Here is a 16,285-nt window from a genome sequence, read left to right on the forward strand (position 1 = left end):
TTCTGGGACATGGAAATCATTGCCAGGTCCAATGTTCCAACATTTATTACTTATCTAGGGGTAATAGTGGGGCACTTTCTTGAACAACTCCAGTCGATAAGGTGAAATACTCTTTTAGCATTATTAGTAGGAAACTTCAGGATTTTGACCAAGCAATTATGACAGAACCAGGATATATATCCAAGGCAGCATGATGTGTGACTAGGAGGGAAACTTAGAAAGTTTTGGTATTTCACTGTCCACATTAGGTGGTGGGAGGAGCTTCAATGAGGTACTACAAACTGCAGCTATTCTTTGCCATTGTTGAAAGGAGTCCAAGCTGACAGATAAAGTAATGGTTGTATTGGTTTTTGCTGGATAGTATAAGGTTTCTTGAATGTTCTTGCAGTTGCACCTATTCAGCACATTCCTGACTGATAATAGAGAGGCTCCGAAGAGTGGAGATAAACAGCACATCACAAAGTACTAGACGGCCATTCTGCACTAGTAGTCGTGTTATTTGTATGGCAAGCCTCTTTAAATTTCTGCTTTGCTCCCCCCCAGCTTCTCACCACTCACCCAGGAAGTCGATGGCGGTGGTGATGCCAGTAAATGTACAGGATAGATGATTAAAAAGACTTGCATTTAAAAAAAACTCCCATCATCAGCTCAAGTCGTGTTGTAAACTTACTTTACTTTGTTACAGATGGTCATTGTCTCACTTACCATTTGTCAGTCAAAACTAACGTGATATCCTGGCCCTGCTGTAGGCATGCACAAGTTGATTATCTGCAGTATTTTTAATGGGGTTAAATATTGTGGAATTGTCAGTGAACAATTCGGCTTCTAATCCTATGATAGAATGAAGAGTATTGAGGAATCAGATAAAGATAGTTAAGTCTAGGACTTAGCCTTAAAGAACTTCTGCAACAATATACTGAGGACTGGAATGATAAATGTCCCAAAGTACAACTGTCTTCCTTCATGCATTGCATGACTCCAGCCGTTGGACAATTCAATCAATTGCCATTGACAAAAATTAGACTAGAACTCTTTTGTGTCACATCTGACAATTGCTGTCTTGAGATCAAGGGCAGGCACTCTCACCAAGAATTCAAGTGTCATATCCATATTTGGACCAAGACTGAGGTTCTCACCTTGTGGTCCCAGGAGAACCCAAACTGAGCATTGGTGAACAGGTTCTTGTTGAGTAAGTGCATCTTGCTACTTTGTTGATAATTCTTGTCTTCTGATGAATGGGGGAGGGTTGACAGGACTGTAATTTGGCTAATTTGGATCTATATGTATTATGGGGAAATTCTACAATTTAAGATGCTGGCCAGTGTTGTAACTCTACTGGGATACCTGTTTCTGGAACATTGGTATTCAGACATGGTAACGATGAGGGCAGCAGCCTTTGTTATGTCCAATGCAGTCAACATTTCTTGGTATCACGTGGTGTGAATTAGCTTGTCCAAAGACTAGAATCTCTGATGGTGGGAATCTCAGGAGGAGGTTGTCAAGGATAGTGCACTCAGTAGTTGTGCTTGAAAATGGGTGAGAATACTTTAGCCTTAATTATTGACTCTCATGAGCTTTTGAGGAAGGGCCTTCATGGCATGTTTGACTTCCATTAGTTGCTTAATTGTGCACCACCATTCATGGTAGGAAACAGCATGACTGCAGAGCTTGATGTGAAGGTTGTGGGGTTGCTTAGCTCCATCTACAACATGCCACTTCTGTTTAGCATGCAGGTAATCCCATGACATAGTTACAATCCCAATATTGGCATGGGCAGAGACCACTGCAATTGGCACAGATCAAGCATTCCCGTGTGTTCTCTGATCACCTGCAACAAGCCCTATCCTTCTAGCTGGGGTGAATAGAGGTTTTGCAGTACTGAGATGTGGTCCTGGTATCTGGGGTCCCAGCGCTGATCCCTGCTAGGCTCCCAATCTGAAGATGGCCCATCTATTCTTACTCACTGTTTTCTCTCCATTAATCAATCTGTAATCCATGCCAGTATACCACTACTTGTACCACATTCTCTAATTTCTTTAAAGAATTTTTTGTGTGGCATCTTATCAAAGGCCTTTTGAAAGTCCAACTACATCACAACCACTAGTTCTATATTATTTTCTGCTAGTTACAGCCTCTTAACAGATTCATCAAACATCCCATTCATAAATCCATATTAATTCTACCCAACATTACTATTATTTTCTAAGTGCTCCATTACCACTTACCCAATAATAGATTCTAGTAATAATAGATCTCTTCCTAGCAACTGTCTGAAATTGAACCAGACTGTTGGGAATCTTGGTGAGTCCCGAGGTGAGTTCTGGGCCAAATGACTTGCTATTGACCACTGTTCTCAATCTCTATCCCACTTCCCTACTTTGTCCAGCATTAGCCCATCTGCTGATGAAACACTCACTCACACTTTTTTTACTTCTAGAACTGACTTTTAACTCCACTTCCAGACACCAAGACCCATTCACTCTGTACTTACTGACTTACATTAGCTACCATTAGCACTTGCTTTAAAAATCTCATACTTGTTTGTAAGCACCCCCCCCATGATCTTGCCCTGCCAAATCTCTGTAATCTTCTAGTCTCACAGCTCTCTGAGGTATTCACATTCTTTCAATTGTGGGCTCCTGGACTTGCCTGAATAATATCGTTCCATCACTGGCAGCTGTACCTTCAGCTACCAGAGCACTAAGTGCTAAAATTTCCTTCCTCAACCTCTCTTTCCTTCTTTAAAACAACTCTTAAAACTCTTCTCTTGGACCATGCTTGTGGTTACCTGCATTTTTACCTTCATATGTGGCTCATTGTCGATTTCTGGTTTTGTGACTCTCCTATTAAGTACCGTGTGATGTGCCATTAATTCAAGCTCTCTGTTGTATCTGTGGATAAATGCCACTAGTTAGATTCTCTCTCAAAATAAAAATTATACATGATAGTAATCAACCAGCATCCGCTAAAGGGGCATGACCATTCAAAATTTTGTAATTAAACTGAGTAATTAATTCACCACTATCCAAAATGGTAGGTATTTATTGGCAAACTACAATTTTTCCAGTTATTTTATTTCTAAAGAGCTGAACTCATCTCTTTCTAGAGATTTAATCCTTTGTAATATTACTAAAAGGATTTTTGCCGGGCTTCCATTACTTTCCCCTTTTTCCTCACTTGAACCCTTTTCAAGATTATCCCACTATTTTGAAAATAACATGTTATGTTATTTACAAGGTCTGTATTTTTTGAGTTTATTATTGTTACTGACATTTATTAGTGAAAACTTTATGTTGCTGTGTTGGAATGTTCATTTTGAAGGATTATCAACTGGGAAATGTTACTCAAAGCACATTGAGAAATAAATTTACAATAGATTGGATGCCACAAGGCTCAGCTGGTAAACACAATGTTTAAATGAGCCTTATTAACTGAGAAGGTCATTGGTTTGAACTTTGTTTTTTGATGAGTTAATAACATGGCAGTAGGGCTGCTACTATTGTCCTAAATCTTCCAGCTCTACTGGGCAGCGTTGGCCCAGGGCCAATAATCTTATTGAAGTTGAATCAGAAGTGTAGGAACCTGGATTTTAGATGGTGATGCTATCTGTCTTCACTGTGAAGTGTGTTCCATTCTAATAGTTGGCCAGAGTCCTAACTCCTTAAATCACTGGCTTTTGTACCAGTGGATAACCACTATCCTCAAATCTAATCCCTAGACTGAGTCAGCGGAGATTGGTTGAGATCAGATTGGGTGCCCACTTTACATCTTGCTTGATTATTCTTTTCATTGAAGACGGGGAGTAAGTGGGACAAAGAATCTGATCCCTTCAGATTCCTGCTAGGTAGATGAGGTTAAAATTACATAATGTATCTTCAGGAAAGGAGTGGGAAGATTGGAAATGAGGGATGTTAAAAGATAAAAGTAGTTTGCAGTTAATTACTAATGAGTTCATTGGACAGTTTATTTAACATCTGTATTGTTTCCAACAGTGTCATTTTGCGTTGTCAGTGCATATATTTCTTACTGCTTCTTTTTTTTAACTTTGCAGTCCTAATATAGCTCTCCAGGAAGAGCAACCACATTCCAGATCAAAATGTGTCCCTCTCAGATGTATTTCTAAGACTCCTCCCCAATCCTAGTCATGCCACAGGATGTTATCCACTGGAGAAAGAAGCAAGATTCCACTGGCACTGATGCATTGCCAGGAAAGCCCAGAGGCTCTCCTATGTTGCTTCACTGCTGAGCCCCAATTCCTATTGATGGTGGGAACAAAGAAGAGAATGTTGACCAACGTGAAATGTGAAGCACTGAGCATTTGTCTGGAAAACCTCCTTTGCTGTTATTTTCCCCTTCCTCCATCTCTTATTTTGGAGTATAAAGGCTAACTAACTTTTGTGAAACAATAGCTCACAGTTGCTTGGTTTTTGCCTGTGAAACACAAGTAGAGATCGGAAAAAGGGGGCAGAGAAAAGCACTAATATAATTAATTTGCAAATGATGGATATCAGTCATTCAGCATCTGAGATTAGAAACAGGAGTTGATTTTGATGTGTGTTTCAGTAATTTTGGCAGCATGAGGTGATGCATTTATTTTGTAAGTTTGTCCAAACCAATGTTTCAGTATATTGTGCACTTCTTTGATTTTATGTTTGATTTTTTAAAATTTATTGGATGATCTTTGGTAGGAAATTATTATTTGGAAATGATGTTGTGATTGTCTAAAAAGAAAAAAAAACAGTATTTTGACATGATTAGCATTCCTAGACTATGCTGTTACTATGCCAAGAGTGGGCCATCATAATGGTCTGTGGCAATGGTGGCAACTGTGAACGAAGCATCAGTTCTTCTTAACTATTTGCATTTCTGATGCCAGAGATCTGCTACTGCATTTTTATTTATTCATTTGTCCTTGTATTTAACTTGTAAATGGATGCATTTGATTTGTACCTTTTCATAAAACCAGAGTATTATAATATTTATTTGATGTTTGGGGTAGGTAGCAAACAGAGATTGCTTGATCTGCCATGTTTTTTTTCAAAAGGTTGTTGCTAATATTATTGAATAGCTTTTTTTGCTTCCAGGTCACAGTATTATTAATTTGGTGCTTCTGTTGAGCAAAAAACGGGATATTATTGCCAGGACAGTATCTTCTAAGATAACTGACTAAATAGGCTACAAACATTTTTCTATATTGTGTGCAAGGGCTTGGAACATTTATCTGTAAGTATAATGTCTTAAGTGTGACAAATTTTACATCTTGTTAGATAAACGTATCCAAGGACCCCCATAGACTGGTGTTGATATTTGAAATATCAGAATTAATTGTGTTATCACCATGGATCAGTATTAGTAGAGTTTGAAGAGTTCTACGAGGCTGAGCAGACCATGGGAACATGTGAACAAATATGTGAAGGGCATGGACAGTACAGTTATTAGAAAAGTAAAGATGGGACTCTTAATGATTATTCCCCTTGTCGCAAAATGAATATTCCTTCCACTTATACAGTCAAACATACTTCTGAATCTCATGAAGCCAAGAGTTTTCTGCCAGATGTTTACATTTTCGTTTTCCCAAGGTGAAGTTGGCAAAAAGCTGTGTATCTGTTGACTTCTTTTTCAGTTTCCTGTCCAGCATATTTCACTATTTGCACAATTCATGCACAGTTGTGTTACTATACAATTTTAATTTATGTTATAATTTAGTTTATGAAGTTAAATAACTTATTACTGGATGCTATTTTGATTTGTACCTTTTCATAAAACACTGTATGCAAATAGTATATATGCAAATAGTAGATATTATGTGTGTATATATAGATACCATTTTGTAATTATTCATTTCTATTAACAAAATTCTGGGAACACAATGGATCCACACCAGTGGCGTAACTGTGTATTGCACTCATGCCGTGCAAAACATTTGTTGTGCGGATCAACCTTTTTGTGATGTGAGAGGAACTTCAGCCTGATAGTCTTTTTTTTATGAAAGACTATTCTCAGCACTGCCATCATAAGGCAAAGGAATACATCATACCCAACTGGTTAAAGAGTCACAGTAAAAGGGCAATCGGTTAACAAAGGGCACCCGTCTTGATGGAAGATGAAATATTTGGGAAAACTTCATTTTAAATTAGTGGGCAAATAGATCACAAGAAAAATGAACTACATGAAAGTACTCATGTTATTGGAGCTCAATGTCATTGTGCTGAAAATACTACACAGTTCTTCTTGGTATGAAAAAATTTGCCAAATTATTCTTCCTGAAGACTGTGCCCTTTTATGGATATATTACAAAAATATTACTAACTTTATACAAGCTAATATGTTACATATAACAATTTATGACTAAAGTAAGAAGCAACTAATCTACTTAGAATTTTTAAAAAGTTGTTTCATAAAAACTATATGCCAATATAATGGGCCACAGAAAAAGACTGTTTAGATTCTTTTTTTATGTCCATTTGGAAACTGAGATCTGATCTGCAGCCCACTCCTATATGCCACAGCTACAACAAAGGCAGTATGATCAGATTGATTAAGAAACCACTGAAGTAGAATTTCAGCAATTAATTGAAATGATTTCCCTAAATTTTGTACACACCCTGAGTCAATAAAGTGAATCTGCATAGGACTGCTTCAGCTGAACAGAGTGGGTAATAAATGTTGTGGCAACTGAAAATCTCTGTTATACTCCTCGGTATACCAGTTTTGAAAAGAACACAAATTATGTTGCATTCAGTTTGTAAATATTTGCAATTTATACTAAAATCAACAACTGCTGATTATGTGCAGTTATCTACACTGAACAGGCAAATTGTGAATAATGACTTAAGTGAATGCCATAATCATCGCTCTGCTCTCCTTGCCTTCCAATTTGTTGATGCGTTGATCGCTACAATCATGATTGCTCTCAGCTAATATCCTGTTTCTTTTTACAATCCATTTGTGAACAATGACGAAAAATTCTATTGTTACTGACATTGTTAAAACATCCTTGACAGGATATCCTTAGTTAGTCTGGACTGCTATCAATTGGCGTTGAACAAAGTTCACAGTGTGAACAGGATTGCAAATGATGTTGCTGTTACTGTAAAGAACAAGCTGAATTCAACTGAACCTAAAATTGTGCACAAAATCTATTTTTGTTGTTAAGTTACTTCATGTGTATTTTTATATTTCCAACAAAGTATATTAGTGAGATATATTTTCCATGGTATCCAGCTGGAATGTTAAATATTTTGACAAAGCAGCTGGATGTCGCAAAGGATAAAGCAGTTTAAATTACCCACCCTGTCATATATATTATATAAAGAAATTAAAAATTGCAGTATTAATGTTCTGTCACTTAATGTTACTGGCACACTAGGAAAACATTATGGGCTACATATTTCTCTCTGGTAACTTGAGCCACAGAGGAATATGTATTTCTATATTATTCAAAAAGCACACAAAAGGCATTTAAAGATAAAACATCATTACTGCACTGATATTCTTTCCATCATGACTCTTGAATCCAATAACATTGGGCTCATGAAAAATTGAATATTGAAATATGAGAGATTATTGACTTTAGAATCCTGGAGATAATGGTTGTTTGCATGTTGTTAGCTATTTTACAGCAAGGGTTAGTTTTAGGAATTATCTAATTATTTGTCTTCAGTGTTGATGCTTCTGTATAAAACTTCAATTGATGATCTACCACACCCTATACCACCACCCCCATCGCCAACCCTTCCCAGCCACTTGTTGTCCAAGCAGCTAGCTCAAGAATTGGAAAACAGATACGTTGAGAATGGATAAAAAACTTGATGCACCTTATCTTCTTTCTTTCTCCCCCTGCAGAATGGTTTCAGATTAAAGTTTAAATTATCAGTCTTGCTGAGATTGTAACCCGTGTGAAACCATTGTACTTAGCCAGAGTACTCTTGAGTTCTCAGGGTTGGCAAGGTCATACGCACAAGTGTCTTTCCCAATTCTGCTTTGGACATGTTGATCTTGTACTAGCACAATGAAAATCAGCAGCTCCAAAAATATCATCTCAGCCTTTTCATTATAGATGTAGTATTTTAAATGTGTTGTTTGATGGGAACTCCCTTGTGTCCTAATTCAAACCATAATGGTATGTGTGATTTTTTTTAAAATTACAGTATTTTAAAAGCCTTCCATTACCCCAAGACTAAAATATACATCTCATCTGGCTCTTTTTACATTGCTGAGTTCAAAAAAACTCCTCTGTTCACTTTTAGCAAGTTCTTGTAAACCAATTTATTTCCTAGATATTTGTGTTTGTTGCTTCTGTTGCTATAGGACTACCTGAAATCCAGGAATGGAGATTTCTAATATATAGCAGGCAACCAGCGGGTTGTATAATGTATATGTCACTGCCTTATGAAAATACAATCACAAACACAAACTGCTCAAGGTGTCTCACATGAACACTGGCAAATAAAAGTAACTTATACAGATCTGGTTTACTAGAAATTTACTGAAAATATGACTGAAGGTTCTTTTTTTTGAGTCTATAGTGTATACTTTCCATTTCTGGATACTATTTAAAATATGTAAGCTTCTAATTTGAATTTCTTTTTGCACTACCAACACTTTCAATATTGTAGAGGTTTAAGTAGTGAGGTCTTCTAGAATAATGATTAAAACCCTTGTGATCTCATTTTATTTTATTATCTCAGCCTTAAACTTGAGTTCTTATGTATAAAAAAAATATAGTTGAAAACAGAAGACAATGAATCGAAACAAACTAATCTCTTTTCACAGATCAGCCTGACTTAGCTGCTTTTTCCCTACAATATTCTCTCTCTGGAACCACATGGGTATAACTGTACTCTACCAAAACTGTGCCATTTTACTTTACTTAGCCTGCCAAGGTATTACATTTTTAACAGATGCTTATTTCAATTTTCTTTAAAAAAAATTGTTTCTCTTACTGTCAGTGTAAAACCATTCAGATTTCCACATTGGACACAGTTTGAAGATTACACAGGCAGAATACACACTCTTCTGACCTATGCTTCTTGGTCCCTATTCATTGCCAATTGATTGAAGGTCATAAGTAAACTACATGAACATACAAGTGGGATTTTCTTCACACCTGCCTTTGGTGTAATACCACGAGTGTCTTTTTAAGAGCCTTGGTAGATTTAAAATTTTTCTCCCTTAAAAATAAGTTTTGTTAGACAGCAAACAGCTTGCCCAAAGAATGGTTCATATTAAAGATACGTTGAGATTAATATTATAACTCAGTCAAATGTGCAAAGAGAACAAACATTCATAAGATGTGAAAAGAACAAAGCCACACCACCAACACATGAGTCGGAAGTAAAGTCTTATTTAATGGTCAGTGTCCAATCCAAGTGCAGAGATGAGATTCCATTTAAGAGCAAGAAGACAGGCATTACTGCTAGAATCTCTGATTTACTAGTGTTGTCATTAAATCCAACCATCACATTTTCTCGGTGTTCAGAAGAGTTTAAACATCAGATAGTCTTTTTAATCATTGTTCTGTATGATATAGGCTGCTTTTGGGATTGCTATGAGTCATATATTACATCAAACATCTATGGTAACAATTGCCTTTATTGGAAGTAAAAATGTGATGCAAGTTCAACACAAAATCAGAGGTGGTTTGGTAGATAGATTACACCTTATTGTATACTATTATTCTCAGGTCAGTGGAGATGAATATTTGACAGATCTCCACATGTTAAAAGTACTGATGTCACCTTAAGGTAGACCTATAAGCAATCTATCTTTTAATGGCATTTATTCAGGCTTCATTGATTTTTACGCTGGAACATAATTTGACCTGATCGAAGTCACTTAGGTGGTATAGCCATCTCCTTGGCTTTGAACTTTGCTTTGGTCAACTCTGGCCAAACTCACTGAAATTTTGCTTTCCTATGTGACAGCTTCAAGGCCAGAATTACATCACATTTATTCCCTTTCCTTTCTCCATTGCAGGAGTAAATCTAGAGTCATTTTCTATTCCAGCAGATAATACCTGGAGTCTGAACTATTATTACAAAATTGATTTTTTTATAACATTAATTGTTCCATGCCTATTTTGTGCCTTTTTGCAATGCCAATAAAGTCATAAATTTAAATTTGCATGTGCTAAATACCTGAAAAGCAGCTATTTGTTTAACTATCCTTAAAAAAAAATCCATTTTAAATTGTATAATGCACATAGCAGAGAAGTGCAGATAAGTTGATGTACTATATGGTATGTACTGCCCTGAATGGGTTGGTATCTTAGAATTCTTATACTTCCATACTCTTCATATTCAGCTTCATACAGTACTCATCTCCCTTGCTGAAATTTGTAATTTGAGATGTATAGTAACTATTTGGTTGATTAGTAGACTTTAGGAATGGTATTAGTGGATTGATCCTTTGAATTTAGTGTGTTTGATTCTGGTCTGTATACAACTGTTGGATTTCTTTCCCTTGGATTATAAAACATGTAATGGAAGTATTCCTTTGTACTAAAACAAGTGAATTCTTATATTACTGTGTATATTGTAAATCAGACAATCTAAGATTCCCAGCTTTGAAATTGGCTCCTTTTTTTGTGTGACCTAGTTTGAAATTAATCCTACCAAAGGTTGAAAAGGGAAACCAGCCACGAGGCCTTTGACCGATTTGGAAACACGAATCTGGAGCAAAAGCTGTCTCCTTTATTTGAGTGGATGTGGACTGACAGCACCATCATGGTGTGGTTTTAATGCCTAGGCTGCCCATTCCTGCCCTTGAGATGGTGAAAAGGCTATTGAAAAGCTTCAGAGATGGAAAAAAAAGCAATTTATCTGTTTTTAAATTATTTCTTAAAAAGCAACATAAAATGGTGTAATGTGTAATTGTTTCCAATAAAGAGGAGACAGTTTGTTTCTTGTGATCCTGTCTTTATGTGTGTCTGATGGTTTATTTAAGAGGTGCTGTGTGGGTTGCACTTTTGATCGTCACGTATTCTTACTAGTGCTATTGAGGAATACAATATTAAAGATAAAATCACCACAGTGACATGTGTCTCATCTACTACTGCAAGGAAGTAGAACTAACATAATAAAATTGAACCCATTGGATTTCTCAAACTTTACCAAATTCAGAATTTAAACTTCAACACTGTGTGGAATGTGCTGTCAAAGACTTGTATTTATGTTGCATCTTACTAAATATTAAAACAATACAAAGAAGAATTAATTTGGTTATAATAAAAACAGAAACATGGAGGCAGAAATACTGACTAAGGTACTCGGAGGCTGTTGTAATCATCTGCATTTAGTGCCATGGTATCTTTACCTACCTATCAAAGCCACTGCAACAGACGTTGATTTAACTTCTCAGGTAAGGAAATAAAGTCTCCTAATTCAGTAGCCTTTCAATTATGGACTACAATACCATCAGATTATGAACTCAAATCCCTACTACATGATTCATCATTGAACTTGGAGATGAGCTTGCTTTCTACCAATAAAAACAAAGTTGTGGTTGTATTTATCAGGCTACATCAGTGAATTCTTGCATTTTGGTTTGATTAACTTTCATCAAGGCTCATTGACCAGAATACTAAATCTGTGATAGAATGAGGGCAGGATGGTTTAAGCCCTTGTAAACTACCCATGTATCATGGGCTAATTTTGTATGCACACTGATGGAATGTTTGAAGATATCGAGGGAAAGCTGAATATTTTGTATGGTGGTGAATCACAGCATGATTCGGGATGGGATGCAGATGCTAAAAATTTTTTTTTTGCAAATGTTAGCCATCTGATAATGCTCATTTTAGTAGAATATAGTGGACTGGGTGAAGGCTTCAGAGGTTTTGTATTAAAGAAATATTTTTTTCTGTCCAAACAAAATACAGCAAAATTGCATACATTATATACATTTAGAATAAAATAATTTGTCTACCATAAATATAATACTTCTTGTCTTCATCATGATTGACAAACCATGGTATAGTGTTAACCGGATTACTTTTTATTTTCTTAGGTAGTTTTTAAACAAAAATATTTCTTAAAACTTACATTCCAATGTGTTAAAAATTTGACAATGATATTTAAGTCAAAAGTCAGCAGTGGCACAATTCTCAATTTGCCACTGAAACAAAATTGATATCATAATAAATACATAACAAATCAATGGTTCAGGAAGAAATCGGAAACATTCTCATATCATTTTCCAACTACCCAGAAATTTTTCACCATCTTCCAGGAATGGCACAATGCACCCTACTGAATGTCATTAATATTCACAAATGTGACTACATCTTTATTTCATGTTCCAGCCCTCTCAGTTGAAGATGAGTCATCTGAGTCAAGTACCCCCCCCCCCACATATCCCCCCCCCAAATATTACTGCCAAACTCTAAAACGCCAACCAGCCTTTATCATAACACGCAAAACAACGCAGACTTTACTTCAAATTGATGTGGCTAAATCAAGCAATGATACAACTCCCAAATGTAACACCGATGACTCCCATTAAATCAAGTTTTCTAACTCCTCTGTGGCCCAATCTTGATCCATCTGAATACTCATTTATGTTTATTAATGTATAGACCCTATTCAATCCACACTTACTCCTACTTTTAGATCCTAGTGACCCCATATTACTATTCCATCTGCTGCTCTAACATTAAACGGAGTATCAGCTCAGCCAGCATAGCCCCACATCATCTGAATTTTTGTTCTGTCAACAGGAATATCCGGCAATGTTATTGCTCATGGGTGACTTTCCAGAAATGAAAATCCAAAATACATGCAATAATACTTGATAGCTATCATTAAATTATTCATGTATTTTTACTAAGTCAGGAACTGGGAGAAGGACCCAGTCATCACAACACCAAAGGTGAGTTCCAAGACTTCTTTTGCATTTCTGGCATTCATGAGTAATTGTTATTTCACACAGCCCTGAGAAAATAGCAATAACTTACCATTGGCAGGAAGATTAATGCTGAAGTGAAATGGAAGAAAATTGCAATAATATGTACCACAAATAAATGTTGAAACATCAGCCTGACTAACTGAAATCACAGGTGTCAACTAAGCTATTGTAAAAAGGAAAAAAGGTGTTTGATACCCTGGGGAAAGGAGACGGAACAAGTTTTCATGTGGAAGATTGCCTTTTCAAAGCTTTGTTGTTAGTTTTTTATTCAGTTTTTGAAATGCACAAAGGCTTTGAAATATTAAGGTTAAGTAATCAATTAATTTGGTGGTCCATTAGTTCAATGTGACAGTTTGATTAGTGCAGGATCTTGGGATAGTCATTTCTAGCTGAGTGAGAATGGTTCATTAATTTCTAATGATAAAATAAATGCAGCCTATAGAGTGATCTGAATTATCAGAATGACTAAGATTATTGCAGATATTTACGCAACAATATTGACTAAATATTCTGGGTTTCAATGAAAAGACAAAACCAGTTACTGCAATTTGCTTTCTCACCAAATTCCTCTTTTCAGTGATCAACAGAAACAAAAGCATCTCCTTTGAATATGCCTGCAAATCCTACACTGAAGCAAGACCTTGCCTGCAAGACAATTTACCTGGGGTGAACACCAGACCTTTAAAAATTACACATTAAATTTCCTTGTCACTCCTTGTTCCTCAGATGGATAAGAAATTGTTACTCTGAAGTGAAGAGGCAACAGGCTCATTGAGATTACAGACTTCCCTTGATTTTCATTGCTGCTTCTACGTAATGGAACTACATCTTGATTCTGCATCTTTTAAAAATAGGTCTGGGCTATCACTCAATGTGTATCAAACCTATCCAATTCTTGCACCTTTGAAATACCTTCTGGGGAAGTTACTTTGAGAATGGAATAAACAGAAAGCTTAATAACACACAAATGAATATCCATTAGTCTCTGACAAACATATCAAGATGAACATTTGAATTGTCAATGAATAGAAAGCTGTGGACCAAGATCTGGTAAATAGAATTAGTGTAGGTGGGTAGTATAATGGGTTGTTAGACATGATGTGCTGAAGGGCCTGTTTCTGTGCTCTATGACTATTGTTTGCTGACCTGATTAGATTTCAGCATTAATTAATAGTCTATTGATGCTTGGTACTTGTTTCTGATACTTGTGTATTCTTGATCATTAATTTTGAATAGATGCATTTGTCTATTACTAATCAACTGTGTTTATATATACTTTAGTCAGTACTAAAAGAATAAAAATTAAAACAAAATGCAGAAACACTCAGCAGCTCAGGCAGCATCTGTGTGAAGAGAAATGGAGTTAACATTTCAGGTTGAAGACCCTTCATAATTCAGGGCGAAGTTACTCTGGTTACTGTTTCCAAAGGGTCTCTCCACAAATGCTTCCACCACTAGCCCATCCTCATTCTCTAAGATAGGGTCGAGTACAGCCACTTCCTTAGTAGGACTCTCTATACATACTGCTTTAAAACCCCCTCTTGAATGCATTTTATGAATGCTACCCCATCTAAGCCCTTTACACAAAGGCCATCCTAGCCAATATTGGGAAAGTAAAAATCCCTCCACTATTACAAACCTACTGTTTTTACACCCTACTGCAATTTGCCTGTGTATCTGCTCTCCTAATTCCTGCTGACTATTAGGAGGCCTAGAGGTTAACCCCATCAAAATGATCGCCCCTTTCTTATCTATGTCCAACCCAATTACAGGTCTCCGCTGGGTTACGAACACCCGACTTATAACACCCGTACATAAGAAGGAGCTTTTGAGGGATGCATGGGGATGGATTTACCATCTGCCATAGGGCTGCAGGCATCTTCTGCTGGGTGGGAAAAGGGCATTTTCGTGTGCCCTCTCTACAATTAGATTACAACCATAAAAGGTTGTGCATTTCCACTTTCCACATAACTCCCTAAATTCTCTTTGTAGGACCTCAATGTACAAAGTATTCTACAACTTCTGTTTTTATTATTTCTAGTCAGATTGAAAGAACCATCTCACCAGATTTGGAGTTATAGTTTGGCTCTATTACATTATGTTATAGTATTTTTAGCTTCCCTAACTATTACCTATCCTTCCAAAAAGAATTCACTTAAGTTTGAAGTATTTAAATTAAAGAATGCTGCATTATGTAGTAATTTTCTTCTTCAGATGCAAAGCATGGTGAGTTGCAGCAGCACTGAAACGTATGCAATCTTGCACTCTGCACTTCACATCAATGTTAATAATCCAAGATTAAGAATATACAATGCAAGACCTTAATACTGTTTCCTTGGCAATGACCAATGGGCAAATGAGCCATTAAAATCACCCATGGAGCTCATCCCACTGAGATCCCACAATAATTCCACACATTCCAAATTTTGTTAATTCTGATTGGGAAATATACATTTAAAGCAAGTCCTTGTGTGAACCAAACATTTTCAGTCGAGATCTGCATTTAGAAACTACAATGATTGGTTTCCTCGCTAATCCAATAGAAAAAGAAAACCAGGATAACAGACATGTGTCTTTTTACTTTCCTTGAGCACTGGTGCTTGAAGGCAGGGTTTTGCTCCTGCTTGAGCACAAATGTTAAGGTTTTGTCTTGAGTTCCCAATCTTCCTGATGGCTTATGACGTTACACTACCTCCTGTATCTTGCTGTTTCCCAACAGGAGACTGGATGAGGCTATACAGAGTAGGCTCAGGAATTGGAGGATGGAAACTTGTGTTTGCTTACTTTTCTTAAATGGGAATCATATAATACTCCCTTCCCCATATTTAGTTTCACCATTAGAAATACAGAACTTTGGAACTCCAATCATCACAGTGGCTGCAGTATGTGCCACCTATAAATGCACAGTCATTTCTTGCTGTGTCTACTCCAGTAGCACTTCCCCAACCTACAACCACCATCAAAAAGACTGGCACCTTGGCTTCACCGTCACTGGGTCGAGGTCCTGGAATTCCTTACCTGACAGAATGATAGGAATATCTTCATCAAAAGGACTGCAGCTGTTTAAGATGGTGACTCACCATTACCTCAAAGGCAATTAGGCATGGGCAATAAATGCTGGACTTGCCAGTAATTCCCACATCCTGCAAATTAAATAAGTAAAAAAACTCAGTTTGTCAGCTATCATAACTATGCCTGGGTAATGGTCTCAAAAACGTACCTATTTTCATTCTTCTGCATTTTGATAATGCAAATTATCCTCAGTCTTACCTGAGAAGTCACATAACCTACTACAACAACCAAAGCCCTGACTACCATTGCTCTACAATGAAGTTCTCCCTGGCCAAGCTATACCTGGTTTCCAATAACCATATTTGGA

General features: G+C 36.6%; 1 protein-coding gene across 2 annotated transcripts in view; it reads left to right on the forward strand.

The window, feature by feature from the left end:
* Window positions 1-10,911, forward strand: part of bicd1a (bicaudal D homolog 1a) — a 189,981-nt gene extending 179,070 nt beyond the window's left edge. For both annotated transcript variants that reach the window (XM_052030198.1, XM_052030199.1), the window contains exon 9: window positions 4,052-10,911. In XM_052030198.1, the coding sequence (XP_051886158.1) occupies window positions 4,052-4,142 (91 nt within the window). In that variant the 3' untranslated portion in view covers window positions 4,143-10,911. The remainder of the gene's footprint in view (window positions 1-4,051) is intronic.
* Window positions 10,912-16,285: the final 5,374 nt, after the last annotated feature.

This window comes from Pristis pectinata, chromosome 15, assembly GCF_009764475.1.
Source record: "Pristis pectinata isolate sPriPec2 chromosome 15, sPriPec2.1.pri, whole genome shotgun sequence".
Taxonomy (NCBI): domain Eukaryota; kingdom Metazoa; phylum Chordata; class Chondrichthyes; order Rhinopristiformes; family Pristidae; genus Pristis; species Pristis pectinata.